The sequence below is a fragment of the Lepisma saccharinum genome, chromosome 14 (genome assembly GCF_977018435.1).
Source record: "Lepisma saccharinum chromosome 14, izLepSacc3.1, whole genome shotgun sequence".
NCBI classification, from domain to species: Eukaryota; Metazoa; Arthropoda; class Insecta; order Zygentoma; family Lepismatidae; genus Lepisma; species Lepisma saccharinum.
The window spans coordinates 72,953,168-72,969,701 of record NC_139242.1 but is presented as its reverse complement, the minus strand read 5'-3'; the positions used below and the strand labels follow the sequence as shown (position 1 = coordinate 72,969,701).

Genomic DNA, 16,534 nt, shown 5'->3' with positions numbered 1-16,534 from the left:
AAAACCTATGGTGTGGGTACTTTAGACGTTTAGTTACAACTAAAGGGTACAATGAGAAAAAAGTTTCAGTACTATTGGGCTACAGAGTTCATATGAACCATACGATCTCTAACCCAAGAAAGATCCCTGCTAATTGTTATGTTCTGCAACGGTTTCCTCCAAGTACGAAGCTGTTTCTCTCCGCGTGCTCTTGGAATTTTTATCGAACCAATCAAAGACGTCTCAGTTTAAGTCCACTTGGAACAAAAGTCGTAAGCCGCTTACGTAGGTCGTGGCGAAGGGGGGGGGGGGGGGGCGAGGACATGAAAACAAGGAACGATTGCTTGGCAACAGAAGAAATGTTCGGTCCTTGCTGGCATTGGTAGCTCCTCAGAAATGTATCCATGGAAACGTAATGTTATGCTGCAAACGTTTTTGTATTAGGTTTCCTGCCATAAGTATTTTTTTTCCTTGTAGTGGAAACTGCTTAAACGTTCGATATAGGGAATCTCTTTCATGCGGGTTAAATCTCCCTCCCCCGCATCCCCTCCGTTCATTTCTTTTTCTTTCGTTTCGGTCTGGGAGCGAGATGACTTGTGTAGACGTCAGCTAAATTTCACGATGGATATTTTCATTAATTTTTTTTGGTTCTGGTCACTGAAACTGAACGAAGTATGCTCTTGTGATGATACTCGTGTTTTTCCTCCGTCCACTATGAATATTTCAGGGTAAGAATGTCGAATGGACCCTTCTTAATAGAAATATGTATCATACATCGTTGGCATGGGTATGAATCAAGGATTCCAGAAATGTACGATTTAAGGTGAGGAAACGATCGAAAGTGGAAAAAAGTAGTATTAAGTTTGAAGAACCTCCATTATGAATGAAACCTAATGAGCATAATTTACGTGCAAATGTAAAGCTAGATGCCTAATTTGTTATTTTAGGCTTGTTGGATTTAGTTATCTTAGCACAAATAACACATTTAGAGTGTATTTATGCTAAGATAACCAAACCTAACAACGTAGGCATTCCTCGAGTGACGTCAAAACGCAAGGTTGTCCTTACTTTGTGCGATAAGGGAGACAAGTGAAGTCAGGGTCTACCTTATCGCACAACGCTAGAACAACTTTGAACAATAAAATCACCAAAAACCATATATTTCCCAAACAAATTTAAGAAAAACAATTTAAAATAACAAAAATAATTTACAGCTACTAAAAAAAAGATAATTTAATATCCAGAAATGAAAAGAAAATCATAAATACGGATGAAAAACAATATAAAGAAAGTTGAATCCTAGTGGAAATTCTCTAACAATCCAGGTTATAAATCAAAGTTGGACCTGGCAATACTGTGTGTCTAGATCATGGATTTCGATTAAGGAGAGCTCCTATGTTAAGTAACCTAAGAAAATTTATATTATTGCACAGAACAGGAACTTCTAAGTGAAAAATGTACAGTGCCAAATCGATGCACGAATTAAGTAAACATATTTGTTTTTTACGCCGATTTGTGCAGTATAGCCTATTTCAGAAACATTGCACACACATACTAGCGAATAGCCCGTATTCTATTATACGAGTATCACAGCGCGCTACGACGCCAGGGATCTCGGGTGAATCCCGGCCTGGACATGAGTGTTCTTTGTAAGTATCCCTTCGTCAATTTCATCATATCATTACTCATCCTCATCTTCAGAATTAGCCAAAAGTGGCAGAAATGCGAAGTAAAACAAACCCAAACAATAAACAACAAAATGATGGAACACGTAGTCAGCTTCATTTAATGTTACTCTGTATATGCGTGAATATACCTTAAACTCTCTATTAAACAATGTTTACTAAACAATGACTTCTTTGTAACTTGACTACAAAGTTCCTAATAAAGGCGGCAATCAACACAATACATAGAAGTCTTCTCGTGCAATTAGGATTGACAAATTGCAACGAAACGTGAATATTCTCAATTTAGCAGGCACATTACACAAAAATCCTTTCACCTTAGCATCCAGAGAAGTCTCGTATTTGGAAACAGTGTTGTCAAATTTACCTCTTCCCTCACGTTAAACATTTTAAAGTTTACAATTTAAGTGTCGTAAAAGTTACTACTCTTAAAATTACTTCTGTCGCAGTAACAGTTAGAATTCCTCATGAAAAGTAACTGTTACTACCAAATACTGATCATATCAGCTTCTTTGCGAATTCTGTGATAAACACTGCTTTGATTCTTTCTTATTTTTTAGTAAGCTAGAAGAAATTCTCTCGTCTAGGTTGTGTGAAATTGTGGTTTGTTACTGTTGAGTATCTAGGAGATGTATGGTTCGGATAATACCGTTCAAAGTAAACTTTTCAGTGCTTGGAATGAGGCGTCCCGTATCATTCGCTTTATTTTATATAAAATTAAGACGTCATTTTGTTTAGTCTTGAAATGTGACATTGCATTCTGCGTGAATGTCGTCGTTTGAAGAACGTAATAAAATGAATTAAATCGAATGGACATGCTATGTACAGTCACGGACACATTTGTGTTGTGAATGTCATTGCAACCTAGAAGTGTCCGTGACTGTACCACGTATGGGTCGATCTTGCAACTGAAATTCCCATGTTCGACCCTCGCCATAGCCATGGGAGTTTTTCGTAAGTGTTCCTTCATTCTCACTCGTCGCTGTTAGCCAAAAAATTGGCAGAAATAAAATACATTGTCGTAATTATTTTCTGTGGCTGTTGACTTCCACCTGTGAACACGGGCGACCTTTTCCAGATTTTATCTAATCGTCGAGCCAAGTATCTTTGACTTACTTAAATCCACAGTGCTTAACTCAAGTGGTGATACTGATACGAACCTATCGCGAAAGAAGTCTTGAGATTTCTCAAGTGATTAATTATCTCCGTATCTATATTCGTTCGAGTGCTTTCAAAGTGGTTTCGCGGTATTGGAAAGAAAAAAAAATGTGATTAACTGTAAGAGTGACGAAAAATCACTTTCTGGAGTGGAGTTTGATATTAACAGTAACAAGTTTGCTTCAGTTCGGCCACCTTGTGGTTAACTTTTCCTCCCTCTCTCCTTCTCAGACACACACACATACCCATATTCGCCGGATCCTGTGGTGGAGTGGTTAGCACATCGCGCTACGATGCCAGGATTCCCGGGTTCGAATGTTTGTGATTGTTCATTCATCAATTTCATCATGTCACTCATTCCTCCCATCTTTGAAAATTAGCAAAAAATGACACAAAACGTAAAGTAAAATAAAGCAAATCAATCAATCAACATACACATATTTCACTAAGCCGGACCCTGTGGCCGAGTGGTTAGCACATCGCGCTGCGACGCCAAGGGTCCCGGGTTCGAATCCCGCTCGGGCTTGGTTGTTTGTGAATGTCCATTCATCAATTTCATCATTGCATCACTCATCTCCATGTTCGCAAATTAGCGAAGAGGCACAAAACGCGAAGTAAAATAAACTAAATACACACATGTATTTCAGTAACAGATGCCCGGGTTCGATACCCGGTGGAGGCACATAGTGGTTCGGATCCCACTTTAAACTGTAGGTCCGTTCCCGATTAGCCTTACTGTGCATAAAGTGGACTTTTTTTTAAGACACCAAATCAAGCAATCAATTAGTAAGAGATGCAAGATGCAGATGTTGATTTAATTCCAAGCTGAGTTACAAGTAACTCAAGTAACTGTGTTGCAGTAACAGTTATTTGCTTCAAGATGTAACTGAGCTCCATCACTGATTTTAGAACTGAAAATTAAATCTTAAGTTGTTGATACAGTTACTTTGTGTTGGATTTCCTTACAAACAAATTACACACACTTGGTGATCATTAATTGTAAATAGCAAATATATCAAAACTTGCATATGTTTATTTATGTCTGTTACATAATGTAAATCTTAATGTTTTAATATTACTAGAACAGAAAAATAAGATCGAACAAAACATTTCAGTCTTCAAGTGCTGTTAGAAATTACGAACTGCAACAAAGCGTGGATGTTCTAAAGTCGCCATGCAACGAAGTCTAGCTTCCTAGCCGTAGGCGATTCCACGGAAATACTTTCACCTTAGCATCCAGATACGACATATGATTGGAGACAAAGTTGCTAATTTTAGCTCTTCCGCACGTTACAGATTTTCAAGTTAATAATTTAAGTAACAACAAAAGCAACTGTTGATAGCGTTGCTTCTGTTGCAAGAAAGTAACTCTCTTACGCCTTTTAACAGGAAAGTAACATTGTAGACTCGTAATATTTTCGGAATAACTCCAGCTGATTGGGAGAGTAATTTGCGAGCCTCCCAAATGTGCAGAGTGTGAGCTATAGATGATGGCTTGAGATGACGTCAGCATCTTACTTGTTGATTCACGAGTGTTAACTCGCTCTCAATCTCCTAATGCAGATGTTACGAGAATAATCTGACTCTATTATGTAAAATGTCTTTCACGTGGATATAGTGGGATGATTTCATTCCCCGCCCTTCCCAAAAACCGAAGTAAGCGAATTTTAGTGCTTTGTAACAACAACTGGCATTCTGTTATTGTAAAACTTACAACATATATTATCAAGAAATACTTAATATGTTTCGTAATTTTTACTCCTACTAACCAATAACAACAATGTAATTGAAGGCTTGTTTTATGTGCACATTTTCCAATAACCTGCCAATTTTTCCTATTGCATTCTTAATAACAATGTGCATTTATCTGATCAAAATGGAGAGCGGAATTTTTAGCACCCCAGAAAGCAAAAATTGAAGTAGTAGTTACGAAAATATAGATTTGCATCATTGGTTAATTTAATATTGCTGTTTTAAATCTAAGTGCAGAACTTTACTCAAATTTGCACCACCCAGCTGCCAATGAAACGCTTGGGTAAGTGGATCACTCTGAAATGAGTGGAGCACCCTGTCATACACGCCCTCTTTGGAGTGCCTTCCTAACGTGGCACACAAGCAACTTTCTCGTCGTTGAAATTAATTAGCGGTATGTTTGGTTGACCTCTTGTTGTCTGCCACATTCTGGCTAATTACTGGAAAGCGGCTCTCCTCCCAGTTAATTATAGCATCATTAGTTGTGTCCATGATATTTGCGGCGGCAAGGTCACTGTTGAAAGCACGAATCAGTGATGTTCAAGTATTGTGATATGCGATTATGCGATTATCATCCATCGGCAGCCATCCTAGGGCAACCTATTAATGCTTCCAAATGGAGCTAATATGTCAATGCATATTTCTTTGTCATTGCCAATCCCAGAAGGACACAGCGAAAGCAGTTTTCTTCTCCAGGTAGCTTTACAGTTAACATGGTAGATGGCAGCACTAAAAATAGTAATTCCAATTAGCAAATCTAAGACAATGTAAATACTAGAAATATTAATAGACTAAAATAAATGTAACTTCAATTATCTTGACACGAAATTTGAAAAAAAAGTGAGAAAGGAAAAGGAAGTGAATAATAACTTAAGCACTGAACAAACTAGTTTTCGCATAAGAAAATATTGGATATTTAAATAAGTCTAGAGGATAAAAAAGAATAAGTAAGATTTTTCAGATCCCACTTACACCGATCAGAGCTATTCCGAAATGTATTTCCAACACCCGCTCCAGAACTTATAAATAATGTGAGGAGAAATAGTCCCAGAAGGGTGTAAGGGGAGAACTTCTGGAAAAAAGTCCAGTGCAAAATAAGATTCTACATCATCATTCGTCCATGTTCCGAATCACTAGAATCAATCGTTGTTTAAATTACATTAATATGAGTAGGAAATTAACATTTACATTGAAGGGGATTTTCATGAAAAAAGTACATTAATGCATTGAATTTAATATTTTTAACAATGATACTTACTTTTTTTTGTTTGAACTGTATAGATGCTATCTCTTAATAGGATATCTTATTTGGGATCGCAATGAATAAAAATAAAATGTCTGTTCCAGGTCAAAATTGTGAAATTCTGTATTAGTAAGCTATCTTATTACATGTACTATTTTCTTAGCAATTAATAATGTTGCTAATTAATACATTTGTTGAACCTTATATTCGCTGCTGTTGTTTTCGTCAATAAAAACCGCTACAAAAATTCAAAATGTGGCAAATAATTCTTCGTCCTCTCAACTTCGTTGTTGACTTTCAACTGACGTCGGACAAAGACCACGACGCCTTCGAAGCACAAGCATGGAATTCCTATAGTTGCCGACAAATGGCAGACTATACTGGAAACGTTAACCAAGTGTATCTTATTACGGACCTGTCTCTTATTTACTTTATAGTTTTAGTTCTTGTTAAGTAATTAACTAACTCTCTAGCCTTCTTAAACCCGAAGGTTTATGTCTGCAGCAATACAAGTCTTCCATCCGTCCCTATCCTGGGTAAGGTCAATCCAATCTTTTCCATTCCTAACGATTTCCTTTAGGTCCATCTCAACGTTATCTCTCCATCTTCGTCTTGGCCTTCCTATTGGTCTCTTACCATCAGGCTTCCCAACAAGAATCCTGTAAACTCCTCTTTCCTCTCCCATTCTTGCCACATGGCCTGCCCACCTAAGTCTTCTTGATTTAATCATTCTAATAATAACTGGAAATGAATACAAATTTTGGAGTTCTAAATTATGTAACCTTCTCCACTCACCTGTCTCGTCATCCCTTTTAGGCCCAAATATTTTTATAAGGATTTTATTTTCAAATACTCTTAATTTAGGTCCCTCTTTCAATATTAAGGAAAAGTTTTACATCCATATAATTCTACAGGCAAAGTTGCCGTTTTGTATATTTTAACTTTTAGTTTGTTAGATATTATACGAGAAGATAAAAGTTTATGAAGAGAAAAGAAACATGTATTTCCTGAATTAAGCCTGCTTTTTATTTCCTGTTTAATATCATTTTCATTTGTTAGTATTATTCCTAAGTACTTGAATTTGGAAACTGGTTCAAACGAGTTGTTATGAATAATTACATTTTGATTATTATCTAACACTTGTTTTCGGCCTGTAAGTATATATTTAGTATGCTAACTTCCAAACCTATCTCTTTAGCTGTTTTTAAAAATACTTTAAGCATTATTCTTAATTGCATTTACATCATCCCGTAGTAAGTCTACATCTTCATATTCTAACAAGTGAGTCATTTTTTTTTTGGTAATGGTGGTGTGTGATGGTGTGTTTTTTCCCTACATATACGAATTCAAATTAAGGAACTAATGAAATTAAGGTATTTTAAGGGCATATTTGGCCATTTCTACTTGATAGAGCATATTTTGATAGATTTTTGGTCATATTCAGCATATTTTCTCTTTTAAAAGGAATATACAGCCATTTTTCAAAGTGGATTCGTTCTAACTGCAATGTTCACTGAAGTTGATTTTTTTTATATAATTCTTCGTCCCAGTTTATTTCCTGAAAAGTAATGAAACATTTTTGGATTTCTTGCTGCTGCTATGCTGCTTTGGAACAATCAGAAGTACCACTAGTGGACCAGATAGAAGTAGTGAAAATAACTGTGAATAACTTAAATGGTGCTTGTGGTGAAGTGGGTAACAAGTGTCAAGGAAAGTGAGGAAAAATTTGGAAAAAAAGAAAGGGTATCCTACATTGTGCTCTACTGGAAAAAATTTATTGGGAGATAAATTTTCCCTTGATACTACACAATTTTGAGCCAAATGGCATTGCTTACTGTAAATATGCTCCTCTTGTGTCAGCCGAAGAAGAAAGAAGCTTTACTCAGTACAAGGCTTTCTTGGCTGACAATCATGTATACAGTAAAACCTCGTTATTCCGGACCCCGATAAACCGGACTTCGCTTAATCCGGACAAAAAAAAAGCATAGTGCAAGGTTTTAAATGTTGCTAGAAGGCAACAATCGCATTCGTCATATTGCTCCGTAACGCCAAAGAATAAGTACATCCAATGTCCATGGGAGAACTTCCCAAAGAAATGCTGTCAACCACTGATGAAATTCTGTTTCCCGCAGGCTTTCGGGAACAAGCCGCATTTACACAGGAATACCCTCGGCATATTCTCGTAAAACTCTGGTCACTATAATACATACGTGGCCGTACAAACGCGACACTTTTCCATAACAAGACGCCAATTCAAAAAGCCTTACAATTTGTCTTCCGCCTGCCAGACACTCAGAACGAACTCCCCTTGCTTTAAGCCAGCACACTAGTCGAACAACATTCAGCAACAAGTTTGTAAAAAAGCACATCATCATAATAGGGGTATCGCGTATGTACGTAGTGCATTGTATGTACAGTATTGCTTTACATTTTACTGTACTATACTGTATAGTGTATTTAGGCCTATGCCCTTTAAATACACCATAATTTTTCAAGTCATTCATTTCTCCGATTCTCGAATACTGCTCTCCAGTCTGGGCCATGGCTTCCAATGCAAATCTTTCTAGCATGGATTCCATCCTTAGCTTCTTTACTGCCATTCTTCGTTATAGAATTCCTTCTCTGCTGCATCTTCAGAAACCTGACATCCTGACTACTTTGAACATCCAGTTACTGCAGACCCGACGCGATATGGCCGACATGAAATTTTTCTATAAAATCAGCAATGGAAAATTAAGATATGTATTTCTGCGTACAGAATTCAACTTCAGAGTTCCCTCTTGATCGACCCGAAACACTGAATTGTTCCACAACTCTACCGCTAGGCTTTCCCTTATACAGCGCTCTCTTATCCACTGGCTGCCCAGTTCTATAATAAACTACGTACAAACATGGACTTTTTTGCCCCTGAAAGTATTTTCCGATCTTCTCTAAGAACGAATATGTAAATCTTTTGTTTGTTTCCTTGTTTATGTCTTATCTGTTTATATGTATCCCTTTTTGTTTTTACCTTAAACCATCTTCACTTGTTCTTGTTGATTTAGTAGTTTTTTCAGTGTAAAAAGGCCTTACAAGAGCTATATCTGAAACTGGGAATAAATAAATAAATAATAAACGTGTTGTGTTGCTATAAACGGTGTTTTAATGCACTTTCTACTGTTCATTTAGGTTATTTCAGTTAATCCGGACTTTCATTAAACCGGTCAACTTATCCCCTCCATTAGTCCGGATTAACGAGGTTTTAGTGTATTTGAAAATGTACAGAAAGTATTGATTGTGCATTGCAACTCAGGGCACATAAAAGAACTAAGAATAGTATGTGAAAATATCTCAATATAAATATTGATGTTTGAAACATTCACTTGTAAGGGCATATTTTTCAAATTATAGTGCATATTTTTGAATATTTTAGGTCATAAATTTTGCATATTTTGGTGATTTTAGGATATGAAAATCCTTGCTCTGTATTATGAGATAAAGTTTTGGGAAGTTTACCAACAAGAGAATAGCACGAAATTGCCAATGTCCACACATGTAAAGTGCGAACGTGTTACTTGTTGCGTAGTTTTCGATGTTCCGGTCACCCGTACAAGAACAACACAGTGTGACGGCTGCGTACAAGAATGCAAGAAGAGCATCAGTTGGCATGGTTCCAAGGAGGCGGAGGGGGCTCTGTGTCGTGTCAGACCGTTGCAACTATGTCAAGTTTTTTTACGGACTGTTGGAATAGTACCACAGCACAGCGTTCGCAGCTGCTGCTTTTTAAGCCTGCATTTCCATTGTCTATGCTGCCATAATTTCCTATTGGATGGTATTTTGCAGGCTACAGCTCCCGAAAGTCTTCCTCCATTATGAACTGTGTCTTTTTCTTCCTTTCTTATTTATTTTCTGTATTTATACCGGGTATCCCAGAAGCCTTTCCCTGATTACAAACTTTATTCATATCCGCTATATGCAATTTTTCCATACAATGTTTCTTGGACTTGACAAGGTTTGGGAATGAAGATAAATTCCATTTTTTAAATACCAACTTATTGATGGCAGATATTCTAGACGAAAGAATTCTGTACGTTTGAAAGTTCCTCTGCACTGTTATTGATGACCGGGTCTCGTCATACCAGAGGACATGCTGAGCTTTTTCCTGATTTGTGAACATTTTCGGTTTTCTGGGCACTGACACTGCCACACTACAGCCACGTTACTGAAACCTGCGACAACAAAAACTTGATTAGTTTTCCAACATTTTGGCACCACTTTCACATCTCTACCTTGCATTTAGCGGATATGAATAAAGTTTTGTTATCAGGGAAAGACTTCTGGCACACCCGGTATTTCTTTCTTTTAGAAAAACATTAAAGTTGCTGACCAAGGCAGTCTTTATTTACGTATAGAAACACTACACTATACACGTGACGTTAGCAGCCTTAATGTTTTTCTAAAATTGAAACAACTCCTCCGTGGCCATGCGGTCTAAGGCGCTGTGCTTTGGGCTCCGACTGCGGGACGGCATGGGTTCGAGTCCGCCTGGGTTCAGTCTCTGGATTTTTGGCCTGTGTATAGGACCGGTGGCAACCCACCATCGTGAGGAAATTGGGGAGCTACGAGTGAGTAGCGTAACCCGGTCTCGGAACTCTTCTATAACGGCTGGGTGTTCGACGTGCTGATCCCACGTCACCCCATTACCGGTTGAAAATCTCCACACTTCTAGGTAGGATTGTGGGAGGGAGACTGGCAGTCGTGAGATAGGCCAAGGCCCTTCGAGGGCTGTCAAACCCGGGTTATTCGTTACTTCCAGTCCCCCCTCCAAAAATTCTAAGTCTCGAGGAAATTTTTACTTTATTGAAAGAAAACACCACATCAAATATTTAGAAAAGTTTTCATGTAGCCACAACCTTTTTAATCTATAACTATTATAGGGTATACTTATTTCATAAAGATTGGCCCGTGACCCCACATTTCGTTGTTCATGTTAGTTGCTGAAATAGTAGAAACACCCTCTTGTTGTTCTGTTTCTATTTATTAATAACATTTCTTGTGGCACACAGTGGCAGCTTGGGGAGCAGCTTCCCTCCACTTTTTTTGCCCCGCATCATGGCTAAACCTTGTCCAGCAAGAAAAAGTAAACCGCCCCCCCCCCCAGGTTTGTTACCCAATCGCCGCCACTGGTGGTACATAAATTATGTTTCTCTGTTTAATATGCGAATATTATTAATACTATATAGAAAACAAAAGACATTAGTTAAAAAGCACACACAAATGTATCCCTCCCTCTTCCCAAAGCACATCAATCCAGCTACGTCCACTGGTCTTTCAGGACCCAATCATCTGCTACCTTTTTATTATTTTCTATTGATTTTTATTTCGCTTTTCTTCCGATCGCTTCCTTTGAATAGTCTTATTGTTTCATTTTTCACACCCTGTTTGTGTACATGCTTTTATCCAGTTCCAGTTTCAGCCGTGACTTTCGTGTTTTCGTGTGACTGCCAACAACACGCGTGTTTACCCTATCCGACCTTTGACATCTTTGGCCAGAAATAGTCTAATTGTGGTGGAGTGTGCCAGAATGGAAGTCGACAGACGCGGGTTTCCTGGAACTGTGGGCGTCCCAGTGGCGGACCAAGGGCTCGGTGTCGAGCTGTCCTACGTAACGGAGTGGTTAGCACAGCGCGCAACGACGCCATGAGTCTTCGGTTCAAATCCATGGGCATGGGTGTTTTTTTGTGAGTGTCCATTCATTACATTCATCACGTCACTCATCCTCATCGTCGCGATTAGTCAAAATAGGAAGAAAGGCGACTAAATAACAAGGGCGCTAAAACCAATCCTTTTTAAACCCCTGGATGATCAAAAACTTCCCTGTCAACTCGGATGACTCGGGAAGGATTGAGTGTTTGTAGTTATGCAGTTTCTATCTCCTATTCCTTTTGTCTCTCTACCTGTCTTCCTTCTACATTTCTGTCTCTCGCTTCTGTGTTTCCTTTCCTCTCTCTCACTTATCAATTCCTATATCTCTCTCTCACTTATCTATTCCTGTCTCTCTCCGTCTCGTCCCTATTTCTCGGCTGCGTTTTCTTCCTTCCCTTTCTCCCCTCATTCTATCTCTCTCTCTTCTCTTCTCCTTTCTGTTTTCTTTCCAGTTTTCTGTTTGTTTCTTTTTTCACTTTGTATCTCCCATCCCTCTTTCTTTTCTACATCTTTCTACCTGTCTTGTCTTTAAATTTCTATCTCTCGCTTCTCTATTTCTCCCCATGTTTCTCATTTCTGTATTTCTTCCCACCATCTCTCTCCCTCTCTATCTCTCTGTATGTGTGTGTGTGTGTGTGTAAAGTGCACTTAAAAATACCAAAGCAATCAATCAATCAACCTATCTTGAAAAAAAACATCCCAAACACCAACCACGGATCAAACCCAGCCTGCCGTGTTAATTTTTTTTTAAAATGGACTCATTTGAAGTTTAAGTATAGTAGAGTATGCCCCACGGCCAATTAACTACTAAGCTTGCATATAAAATAAATACGGGCCCCCGGGTCTCTTGTAGAGTTAACATCAAGTATCGATATATTTTCCTCTTAGTATACCTTTTCGGTCTCCCATCAGAAATAATATTACTTCTTTTTTGTTAATTTGTTATTCACTTTTGTGTTTGTTATTGTTTAACTTTTTTGCTCTTTTCATTGTCGACAATTTCAGTGTAAAATTGCCACCTGTGCTGTATCTGGAATTTTATCAATCAATAAATAAAATTTGCCAGTGGCGGCGATTAGGGGAGTGCGTGGGGGGAGTAGTTGCCCCCCACTTTTTGCCACTTTTGCTCACGCAATATGCTAAGGCTTATCTTCCAAGAGAAAGTAAACTTTCTTTGCCCCACTAGTTTTGGTATCTTGGCCCCCCAGTTTTGGAACCCAAACTGAATTTTGCCAATCCTTTGTGTGGAACATTATACAGTTAGTCCAGGATGGCTACTTACCGGGAATTCCTTGAATTTCGGGAATTATGCGTGTATTCTGCTTGAATTTTTCTCCGTAGACGTACAAAATTGTAACTTTTATTAATACAAATCCCATTGGATTTATACATATTTATTAATGGCCTGAGACTAGTATTTCACAGTTTAGCCATTATTTTTATCGACGGAGGAAAATACGTGGAAAATAAAACCCAGCATTTTCTCAATCCGTTTGCTTTGTTAGTGTCGTTTGCAGAACAATCTATCTGAGAGAAGGAAGATTATTGCAAAAATAAGGTGTGTTGAAGTTCATTAGGTAAATTTGAGTTTGAAATTTTTGTACAATTAAGTTTTCGTAGATTAATACATTCCGTAACATTTCTTCGCAACTTACGTTTGCAGATAGATGTATTTCGAGTCTGAGTATGTGAAATGGCAAATGCAAACTCCGCAGCTTACATACAAACGTGTGTGTGTGTGTGTGTGTATATACGAGGGATGATCGAAAAAAAGGTTACAAAGCCTATTATGGCTTATGTGTTAGACATAGCTGGAAGATCAACACACCTGATGATGGACGGCACTCAACACTAGTCCTCGATGTAATCACCTTTTTTGTTCAAGCACTTGTCACAACGGTACATGAGGTTTTCCATACCGGTTGCACAGAAATCCGCGTCAAGTTCTCGTAGCCACCGTGAGGCAGCTCTTTTGACATCATCACATGTCAGATAATGGTGGCCAGCCAACCAAATGGTAGTCCCAGCTCAGCTGATATTGAGCGTAATGTTCTTCTTCTGTCCTCACGAATACACTCATCCACAAGAGCACAGTTCACGTCAGTGGTTGAGGTACTGGGCCTACAGCCATGTCCAGGGTTGTCATTAACAATACTGGTCCATCCTTCTTTGAAGGCACGACACCACTTCGCTACATGTTGCCTTGAAATTGTCCCCTCACTATACACCTCCTCAATCTGCCTATGAATGTCAGCAGGTGTAGTGTTTTTGGCCCACAGGAACCGCACCACTGCCCTTACTTATACTCTTGACCAATTTTCTAGACGAGTCACCATTTTAAATGTCCGCTTCTCGGGAATACATGGTCAGAATCCGAAGTCGTCAAACTCACAACAAGACAAACATATTATTAATTTACACATAAATTTTCGTTACGTTACAGTGAATAAAACAAAAGTTATATGCTTTGTAACCTTCTTTTCCGATCATCCCTCGTATATTTATACAGTTTCATTGAATTGAATTACGTTTGGATAAATTTGTGTCGCGCAGACCTTTTATATAGTTTAAGTATTTCTGTGTATATCTGTGTAGCTGGCAAAACGTAAAGTTGAAAAATAGAAACCATCTACTTGTGCCCTTGGATTTTTGGAAAGTTCATCTTGAAAACCGGGAATTATACTTGAATTTTACCAAGGTCCTAGAGTGGCCACCCTGAGTTACTCAACTGCGGTCAGCTAAATCCATCGTTTCTCTTCCCTTTTGCAGATCACGTCCTAAGATGGTGAGTGGAGCCTGAAAGCTGGCCATGGCCGGCTGGCCTCTGTGGCTGGCCCTTCTCGTCCTGGCCACAGCCGTCGGCCGCGGCCGGTGCGTGTACAACCTGACCGTCGGGTATCTGCCGGCCGTGAAGGGCAACATCGACGGCCGTCAGGGATTGGCCATCTCTGGAGCCATCACCCTGGCCCTGGAGGAGATCAACAACGATTCCGACATCCTTCCGGACGTCCACCTCAGGCTCCGCTACAACGACACCTTAGGCCTCACCCTCACCTCCACCCGCGCCCTCATCGAGATGATCTACGAAGGGGTCGTGGCCTTCTTCGGACCAGAAGGCTCCTGCCAGGTGGAGGCTATCGTTGCGGAGTCATGGAACCTCCCCATGATCAGCTATGTGAGTACCAATCGCTTTTTTTACTTTATTTCAGCAAGGTTGTTTACGGTCCACGAACCCATAAATTATAATTGGTTCCTGGGCCTCCCCGATGGCGCAGTGGTAGCATCGTCGCTTTGTAATCAAGGGATCCCGGGCTCTATACCCAGTGAAGGCACATAATGGTTCGGATCTCACTTTAAACTGTAGGTCGAGTCCCGATTAGCCTTATTGTGCAAAAGGGGACTTAAAAAACAAACTCAATCAATCAATCAACTCTAATGGGTTCCGCAACAGGACCGAAACCTTTGTTTCTCGCACAATTTAAATTCGGTCCAAGTTGCGTATTGTTTCATTTCAATACGGAACTTGGGCCGTATTTAAATAGATCCGGAAAAATGTTCCTGGGACCGAATTGAAACACTTTACAGATAAAAAGGTTCTTTACGGTCCATAATCCATTAACGCTTGATGATTTTCTCTCCTAGCCCCATAAGCTTTCATTTCAAAAGTTTTTATTTTCTCGAAATTTCTTATAAAGGGGAGGTGCCTGTAACCCCATCAACTCCTCCCCTGTCAGTGGTCAGGAGCAAAGAATGATTTAAAAGCAGCAATGTATAAAAATGGCAAAACAGTAAAGACTGAAGCGACAATAGATCGAAGAAAATATAACACCATTAAGCCTTGATTCCATGATATGAAAAACTTAATATGCTGATCAAGGCAGTAATTTATATTATTATAAAACATAAACTAAATGTAACGTTTCAACCTTCTAGCAAGGTCTTCTACAGACTCTGCACCAAGTACAAATGTAACAAGGTACAAAAACAGGACGATATATATATACACACAAACATTGCTCCCTTACTTCTAGATGTACAGTTGACAAGGGAAAGCCACATGCTAGAATGTTCCAGAACAACTTTCTAATAGTCTGGAGGGGAGCAATGTTTGTGTATATATATCGTCCTGTTTTTGTACCTTGTTACATTTGTACTTGGTGCAGAATCTGAAGAAGACCTTGCTAGAAGGTTGAAACGTTACATTTAGTTTGTTTTATAATGAAATAAATTACTGCCTTGGTCAGCATATTAAGTTTTTTAAATATAGCTGAAAAATCAGTTGGAAAGTTTAAATTTAATTTGTTTTCTTTCACTTTTTAATACATTGTTATATTTTGAAAGCATCCTTTGACCTTGTGTGTTTGTGTTGAACGCTGAACAAATTAAACAGTTCATTAGTGCTTATTACCAAAAGGTAAAGAAAATGTTTATTTAAACAAGCTAAGAAATGTTTGTTCTCATTAAGACACATAAGCTGTCTAAAGCATGAATAAATAAATATTATCTTGTAATCAAGGGATTCCGGTTCGATTCCAGGTGGAAGCTCATTTTATAGTGGTTCAAATTCTAATAGTCCCGATTTGCCACCTGGACATAACTTTCTATGCCCCATAACACCCCTTTCGTCGGCCCCCGTGGCGGAGTGGTTAGCACATCGTTCTACGATGTCAGGGATCCCGGGTTCGAATCCCGGCCTGCGCGTGGTTGTTTGTGAGTGTCCATTCATCAACTTCATCATGTCATCACTCATTTCCATTTTCGCAATTAGCCAAGAGTGGCACAAAAAGCGAAGTGTAATTAACCAAATCAATCAATGAATCAAAATCAATTATAACACCCCTTTTCATGTGTCTTAATTAGTCGCAAAGCTAAACAATTTTGATTTAAGCTAAATTTTGAAAATGTTTCATTGTAATTCACAAGATGAGACGAGACTTTTAAGCCTTATAAAAGCGGCCGGAGCATGGTGCTGATCCTATCACCTCTACTAAAGCCGAGGATATAATAACCCGCAGGAGGCAGGACTGACTTT

At 38.8% G+C, this 16,534-nt stretch overlaps 1 protein-coding gene across 2 annotated transcripts in view; it reads left to right on the top strand.

Annotated features, from left to right (window-relative positions):
* Positions 1-16,534, top strand: part of LOC145999021 (receptor-type guanylate cyclase Gyc76C-like) — a 507,155-nt gene that overhangs the window by 336,667 nt on the left and 153,954 nt on the right. For both annotated transcript variants that reach the window (XM_083135910.1, XM_083135911.1), the window contains exon 2: positions 14,272-14,677. In XM_083135910.1, the coding sequence (XP_082992036.1) occupies positions 14,312-14,677 (366 nt within the window). In that variant the 5' untranslated portion in view covers positions 14,272-14,311. The remainder of the gene's footprint in view (positions 1-14,271; positions 14,678-16,534) is intronic.